The sequence below is a fragment of the Apus apus genome, chromosome 20 (assembly GCF_020740795.1).
Source record: "Apus apus isolate bApuApu2 chromosome 20, bApuApu2.pri.cur, whole genome shotgun sequence".
NCBI lineage: Eukaryota > Metazoa > Chordata > Aves > Apodiformes > Apodidae > Apus > Apus apus.
In genome coordinates this window covers 7,234,135-7,242,127 of record NC_067301.1, presented here as the reverse complement: position 1 = coordinate 7,242,127, position 7,993 = coordinate 7,234,135, and the positions used below count along the sequence as shown (strand labels likewise).

Here is a 7,993-nt window from a genome sequence, read left to right as displayed (position 1 = left end):
CGCGCACGGCGCGGGAAGGAAGCCCCGCAGCGAACCTCTCCGCGTGCACAGGAGCGTTTATTGCCGAGAGCGCGCAAAGCCCGCGGGGGGTCGGTAAGGCAGCCGGCAGCGACATCAAGCTGGGGGTGAGGGGCGTGTTTGGGGCCGGGGGTGCCCGGGCGGGGCGTGCGGGCCTATCCCCGCTCGTGCTGCGCCCCGGCGGGGCTGGGGGGGGCCCCGGGGGTCGCTCCCGGGGTCCTGCTCCTCGTAGCCGGGGTTGCGGCGCCCGGGGCCCAGGCGGCAGAAGCAGCCCCCGGGCAGCCCGCAGTGGTGAGCCAGGAGCGCGGCCAGGCTGGGGAACTCGGTGCTGGAGTGCTGCGGGGGTGGGAGAGGTGAGACACCCCCCTTGGAGCCCGGCCAGGCACCCCCGAACCGAATGCACCCCTGCACCCAGTACCGCTGTACCCCTGCACCCAAGGCACCCATGCACGGGTGCATCCGTGCACCAGATGCACCAACAGTGCACCCGTGCAGCAAATACTGATGCACCCGTGCACTGATGCACCCATGTACCAAATGCACCCACAAACCCAACGCACCCATGAGCATCCACGCCCATGAACTAAATGCAGCCTGTACTTGTGCACACATGAATCAAGGATAGTCGTGCACCCACTGCACACGTGCACCCGTGTGTGCCTGTGCACGCTCACACAGATGCACCCTGTCTGCTGGGAACTCCCATACTCAAATACACCCGTGACCTGTGCAACCAGGAAGCAAAACATGCTCACCCCAATGCACCACGTACCCCCTGCACGGGTGCACTCCTGCACCCACAAATCCAATGTCATTGCACACCACAGCACAGGTACACCCACCCCCTGGTACTTGTGCACCCACCCATCAATCAGCTGTGCACCCACGCACCAGCGCATCCCTGCGCAGGCACATCAAATGCACTGACCCAGGTGCAGCTCTGGCCCCGTGCACCCCCCCGTGCACCCCCCTGTGCACCCCCCCCCTGCACCCCGTGTACCCTGCAGGTGCCCACAGCGCAGCCCTGCCCTGCGGCACCGGCACACTGCACGCAATGCAGGGATGCACCCACGCGCTCAGTGCCCCGGGCACCCCTGCAGCACAAAGCAGACGCCCCCCCTGCACTCAGGCACCAAGCACCTCCACCCCCAGCCCCCCCAGCCCCCTCACCTCCACGCAGAACCTGCCCTGGTGTGTCCTGACCAGCCCGTAGGGGACGACGCCGCAGGGCGCGCGCACCCACAGGCACCAGCGCTTGGCCAGGCCGGGCTCGGGGCGCAGCAGGAAGGAGCCGGGGACGTCCCTCCGCAGCAGGGCCACCCCGCCGGCCCTGGGGACGGGACCAGGTGGGAGCGGGCACAGGGGACAAGCTGGAGGGGTCAGGGTGAGGAGCAGGGAGGTCCTACCCACTTACCTGGTGATGCCGGTGAAGGCCCAGACGCTCTCGGCGAGGATGCTCTCGTTCTCAGGGAGGAAGGCCAAGCTCCTCGGGCCTCTGCTCTCCCATCCTGCTGCTGGGCAACGTGAATCACAGAGTCACACACTGGCTTGGGTTGGAAGGGACCTTAAAGATCATCTAGATCCAACCCCCTTGCATGGGCAGGGACACCTCCCAGCAGCCCAGGCTGCTCCAAGCCCCATCCAACCTGCCCTTCAACACTGCCAGGGATGGGGCAGCCACAGCTTCCCTGGGCAGCCTGGGCCAGGGTCTCACCACCCTCATAGCCAAGAATTTCCTCCTCATGTCCAACCTCAATCTCCCTCTTCCAGTTTTAATCCATTCCCCCTCATCCCATCCCTCCCTGCCCTTGTCCCAAGTCCCTCCCCAGCTTTCCTGGAGCCCCTTCAGGCACTGGAAGGTGCTCTAAGGTCTCCCTGGAGCCTTCTCTTCTCCAGGCTCAACACCCCAACTCTCCCAGCCTGTCTCCAGAGCAGAGCTGCTCCAGCCTTCACATCATCATAGAATCACAAAATTGTTTGTTTAAGAAAAGACCTTTAAGATTATCGATTCCAACCATTACACAAACTCTGCCGAGTCCAACGCTAACCCGTGTCCCTCAGCACCACATCTCCATGGCTTTTAAGCACCCCCAGGGATAGTGATTCAACTGACTCCCTGGGCAGCCTGTGCCACTGTTTAATAACCCTTTCAGTGAAGAAGTTTCTTCTAAAATCCAATCTGAACGCTCAGTGGTGCAACTTCAGCCCATTTGCTCTTGCCCTGCGGCTTGTTAATAAGGAGAAGAGACCAACCCCACCTCACTCCAACCTCCATCTTTGCAGCCTCCTCTCTGGAGGCTTCATCACTCCCCCCAAAAAAACCCCAGAGAAATCTGGGTTATGTCACCTCCCCGTGCCTCAGTTTCCCCCTCGGGGCACTCACCAGTGTCACGGGGTGGCTGGTGGAGCTGTCCCTCCCCCCCACAGTCCCGGTAGGCCCCGGAGCGCAGCACCTTGCTGCGAATCGCTTTCTTGCGCACCAGAACAGGGGAGCAATAGGGGTTCCCTGGGCGCCAGGCTCTGCCCTCCATCTCTGCTCGCCGCTCCTGGAGGGTGGAAAAGCTGTGAGGGGGGAAGTTCTGGGAGGGCCTCGCTGCTTGAAAAGTCATGCAAAACACCACGCAAAAAAACCAACCAAACAAACAACAAACAACACGGTGCAGAAAAAGGTCGCACCAAAAATGCCGCGCGAAACACCGGGCACAAAGAGGCTGTGCAAAGAAATCAGTGGGAAAAGAAAAGCTGGGCAAAACACCACTCAAAAGTGCTGTGAAAAACGTGCTGTGAATAAAAACCCCTCCATGCAAATCACCATGTGAAAGGTGCCAGGCAAAAAATGTGGAAAAAACACAGTAAAAAAAAAATGCAGCGCAAAATGCTGAGCAAAAAAATCAGTGGGAAATGAAAAGCTGGGCAAAACACCAGGCAAAAATGCCCTGCAAAGCGTGTGGTGAAAGAAGACTGCTTGGAAAAAAAGCCAGGCAAAAAAAGCTGTGGAAAAAAAAAAAAATGCCATGGAAATCCCCGTGCCAAGGATTGCTGTGCAAAAAATGCTGCACCAAAAATGCCGCGCAAAACACCGTGCCAAAAAAAGGCAGTGGGGAAACACAAAGCTGTGCAAAACACCACGCAAAGATTCCAGGCAAAAGATGCTGTGAAATAAACCCTCCCCGCAAATCACCCTGGAAAAGATGCCACGCACAAAAAGGCTGTGGGAAAGACACGGCACCAGGAACGCAGCGCGAGATACCGCGCACGAAGGCGCCGGGCAAAAGAAAAGCTGTGGGAAAAGAAAAGCTGTGCAAAACCACGCTGTGCAATAATGCACCGTGCAAAGTGTGCAAGAGCCACCGGGCAAAATACCGTCCAAAAAACACCACGCGTGTACTGCCATGCAAAGGAATCTGTGCAATGAAAGGCTGCACAAGAACGGCCACGGAAGGTACCACGGGAACACGCACCGTGCGCAAGACTCGGTGCAAGACAAGGCCGCGCAGGGCACCACACCCAACGCGGTAAAACGCCGTGCGTGGAAGCCCCGTGCAAGCAAACCCCGTGCAAAGGCCCCTCCCCTGCACAGCACCAGCACCCAGCACCCCGGCAGGGTGCACCCACCCCCGGGCTCAGGGCGCCCAGGCCGGCGGGCGCAGGCAAGCGTCGGAAGGAGACGAGGGCGTTGACGTTGCGGGACACCTGGTCAGGGTTGAGGGGCTCCCGGAGCACCCCGGTCCCTGGGGGATCCCCCTCACCCTCCTGCTGCTCGGGGTGCGCCAGCAGGTAGCACAGCTGGAAGGAGCGGCAGAGCAGGAGGTGCAGGGTCTGCACCTGGGGGGGGCAGAAGAAGCTGCGTGCAAATATTAAAAAGAATAACAGCAGGTGGGGTGGGGGGGTTTTTTTGGGGGTGGGTCACGCACCTCGCCCGGGGGTCCCACGAAGAGGTGGCAGAAGAGGGAGCTGGGGGGGCTGCGGGGGTTGCGGGCCACGAAGGCGAACTGGCCGCGTTGCCACGTGCTGTAGAGGATCCGGCGGAGGGCGTGCGCCATCAGCAGCGTCTGCGGGGACAGGGCTGGGGGGTCACGGGGACCGAGCACCCCTTGGGCCCCCTCCCCAAGGTGCAAGCCAATCCGAGGTCACCCCTGTGGGCAGGGCAGGTTGCAAACCTGCAGGTGCAGAGCAGGTTGTAGCCACATTTGGAAATGCAAAGCCAAAAGCAGTGATCAGAGCAGTGCAACCCCCCACCCCCACAAGCACCCCCACAACCTCCCCCAGCACCCACAATCCCCCCCACCCAGAGCACCCCTACCTCCCCATCAGCACCGTAGACCTTCAGCCCCTGCAAGCTGAACCTCAGCACCACCAACCTCCTCCTGGGGCAGTCCTGGCCGGCAGAGATGCAGTGTTGGGGGGTGGTCACCTGAGGGGTCCCCCCCAATTCTTGGGGTCCCACCCAGTTTTCCAGTGAAGGGGGTGGGGAGGATGCCTGACCTTCAGTTTCTGCAGCTGCTCCTCCAGCCACCCCGCTTGCTGCTGCAGGTCCAAGTCTTCCACCATGAAGGAACCCACATACTGGGGGGGGAGAAACCCACCCATGTTAGGAATAACCTCCTCCCCCCCCTACGATGCTGTAATTGCCCCCTCCAGGGTAGCTGGACCACCTTAAGATGATGGTTGGGGGGAGGTCACAGGGGTGCACCTGCACCCAAACCTCATCTCGTGGGGTGTGTGTCCCTGTGGGTAAATCACCTCTGCTGCCTTGGCGATGCCCCGGGCTCGGTGCTGGGGGGGAGCAGGATCCGGGCCCCTCCCGTTGGTTGGTTTCTTCTTCATAGTGTGGGGGGGTCAGGGTGAAGGCTGGATCTGGGTGAGGTCAAGCAGGTCCCGTGGTGCCACATCCAAATTATCCGGAGCCACCCAGGGTGGCGCAGCAGGAGCGAGGGGCAGGAGCCCAGATCTGGCCCCTGATCATGGTCCCTGCGAGGAGGAAGGGGACAGACACAACCTGCCCCCACTGTCCCCCCCCCCCATTCCAGCCCCCTGAACCCCCAGGTGATGCTGCGTCTCCATATGGTGGCCCCTAAATCCTGACCCCACAGCAGATGGGCCCCAGCGCCAACCCCAAAACAAGGGTCCCTCCAAAATGATCCAAATAAAGGGGTCCCCAAGTCCTGACCCAACGTGAGGGTCCCTACATCCCCACCCTGAGCACCATGCAAGTGTTCCCATGTCCCAGCCCCCATGTGCATCCCAGCTCCAGCACAAGGGTCCCCCAGTGACCCCAAGTGCATGCAAGGGTCCCTGAAGGCCTGATCCTGGTACCAAAGTCCCCATGTCCCAACCCTGGTGTGAGGGTCCCAGCCTGACCCAGAGGGTCCCTCTGTCCTGCCCCTGAGCATGGGGTGAGGGTCCCCTGTCCCACCAGGGTGCAGAGTCCCCACGTCCTGCCTCCCAAAGCAATATGAGGGTCCTCAAGTCCTGACCCCAAACATGCTGTGGGTCCCCACAACCCACCCCAAGCAGTCCCTGCACCCTGAGCACACAGCCCAGACCCCACGTGAGGTGCGTGCTGACCCACACCCCGAACCCCAGTGACATTTTGGGGTCCCCCCCCAATCCTGCCCCCTCCCCAGTGATCCATCCCACTCCCCGCCAGCCACGCGGCACTGAGACCCCCGCAGCCCATTCCTTGGGGAACAATCCCTGGCTCCCTGAGACACCAGCGATGGGGGAAAGCAGGTTTGGGGGTGCTTCCTGGGCCAGAGCACCCACCGAGGGTGGGTTTCTCCCTGGGCTGGGCTGAGACCGGCGCAACTCGTGTCACCGAGGCCGCACCGCAGCCACCTGGGGGCAAACACAGCGGCAGGGGGGGCCCGGCTGCCCCGAGTGCATCCAAACGGGGTGGGGGAAGGGGTGTCCCTAGGGTACCCGCAGCCCCTTCACCAGCCCAGGGTCGCCCCTCTCCTCCTGACACGATTTTGGGGGGTCTCCCCTTCCCCCCCCTCCCCAGCCAATCGGCGGGCAGGCAGCCCCCAAGCCCCGCCTCCATTTTCCCACGCTCCATTTCTCAATGGACGCCCCTCACCCCCCACCCCCCCCCAGCCCACCCTGGAGATCCCCAAGGGGATGGACACTGACCCCAAAACTGAGCGGCTGGGTGCGGGGGGGGGGGGGGAGGAGGCAACACCCAGACACCCCCCCACCCCCCAGAGACCCCCATCCCGCCGGGCTCCCCCCGCCCCCCGGGCAGCTCACCGGGATGGCTCCGGGGAAACGCAGGCGAGAAATCCCCCGGGTTCCAGCTCTGGGCCTCGGCCGGTGCTTCTCCCTTCCCGGGGGCTCCTCGGGCAGCCCCGCCGGGGGGATGCGGGGCCGGGGGGGTCAGGGCCTCCCCGCCCGGCAGGCCCCGGGCAGCCCGCGGCGGGCGCGGGGCAGGCGGCGAACTCTCATTTCCTGCCTCCCTCCGGTCTGCCCGCGATGAATCACCGCGAATCGCCGCAATTCAGCTCCCCGGGTCGCTCCGGCTCTTGGGAAGCGGCGGCGAACAGACACGCTCCGGTTTCTTGGGGATGAACGCGGCTGCGACGGATGGTTCGTTTCTTGTTCTGCTCTCCCTCCCCAGCGCGCCCGGCGGAGCGATGTCTGACCCTGACGCACACGCGCTCCCTCGCTCGCCACCCCCTGCCCGGATCCTTTTCCCACCAGTTTCTGAATTCCTCAGGGAGTTTTGCCCACCTCTATCCACTTTCAATGGGAAAAAATAAAGGGGGATGGCTCCAACCTTGCTGCAAAGGGAAGGCTCCAGGGAGACCTTAGAGCACCTGCCAGTGCCTGAAGGGGCTCCAGGAAAGCTGGGGAGGGACTTGGGACAAGGGCAGGGAGGGAGAGGACAAGGGGGATGGATTGAAACTGGAAGAGGGGAGATTTAGGTTGGAAATTAAGAATAAATTCTTCCCTGTGAGGATGGTGAGACCCTGGCCCGGGCTGCCCAGGGAAGCTGTGGCTGCCCCATCCCTGGCAGTGTTGAAGGGCAGGTTGGATGGGGCTTGGAGCAACCTGGGCTGGTGGGAGGTGTCCCTGCCCATGCAGGGGGGTTGGATCTAGATGATCTTTAAGGTTCCTTCCAACCCAAACCAGTCTGGGATTCTATGATCCTATGGAAGTGGGCATGCACACCCAGAGCCTCAGCTCCCCAAAATGCTCTGGCTGAAGCAAAAAGCTGCTCCCAGCTTTGAGAAAAAGGATCTGAACTGAATCATTCAAACCTTGGGTCACCACCAGCACCGGCTGCTTTGAGATGTCTCAAGATGCCCTGGCAGAGCTGGGTCTGAGATAAGGCAGAACCAGCGGAAAAAAAAAAAGGAAATAAAACCAGGACAGATGGGTCTGAAGAAAAAATGTAACAGACCCCAGTCTGGCCAGGAAGTGGAGATGGGAGAACAAGCAGCAGAGCCAGCACAAACCTTACTGAAGCTGCTTGCTCTGCTGGCAATGCCACCACGGGGCAAAGATTTTCCCATTCAATCCCAAGTGCTGCTCCCAGGAGGTGAGGGTGGGTCCTTGGGATTGAACACAACCAGCCCCACAGCTTATTTTTTGTCTTGGGAGTGCAGAACCCACCTAATTAGCAATTCAAAACCACAAAACCAAGAGTGTGGTGTTGACCAAGGGAGCTAACAGCTGGCTTAGCCCAACGCTCCAGTTCCAGGTGCCCTGCAGCAGAATCCAGCCCTACTCAGGTGTGAAAAATTGGGTTACCCAAGGGAAAGGTTTTAACAAATATCCATGGGATTGTGGTTGAGGGACTGTTAATGGCAAGAGGTCACAAAATGCCCCACAGCTGGGTGAAAACTCTTCATCCTGGTACATATCCCATGTTTCTCACACTGGGCTCAAGATAGTGCCCACCAGTGTGAGGGTGGTGAGACCCTGGCCCAGGCTGCCCAGGGAAGCTGTGGCTGCCCCATCCCTGGCAGTGTTG

The 7,993-nt window shown here is 61.2% G+C and overlaps 1 protein-coding gene across 1 annotated transcript; it reads right to left on the bottom strand.

Moving 5' to 3' along the window:
* Window positions 1–114: 114 nt before the first annotated feature.
* On the bottom strand, window positions 115–6,375 carry SH2D5 (SH2 domain containing 5). Its single transcript, XM_051637686.1, has 10 exons — window positions 6,268–6,375; window positions 4,762–4,989; window positions 4,504–4,584; window positions 4,322–4,396; window positions 3,933–4,070; window positions 3,634–3,843; window positions 2,402–2,564; window positions 1,433–1,532; window positions 1,189–1,348; window positions 115–354 (listed from the first exon to the last, which is right to left on the bottom strand). Exons 2-10 carry the CDS (start codon window positions 4,843–4,845, stop codon window positions 115–117), a joined length of 1,251 nt encoding a protein of 416 aa, XP_051493646.1. The 5' UTR covers window positions 4,846–4,989; window positions 6,268–6,375.
* Between the last annotated feature and the right edge of the window lie 1,618 nt (window positions 6,376–7,993).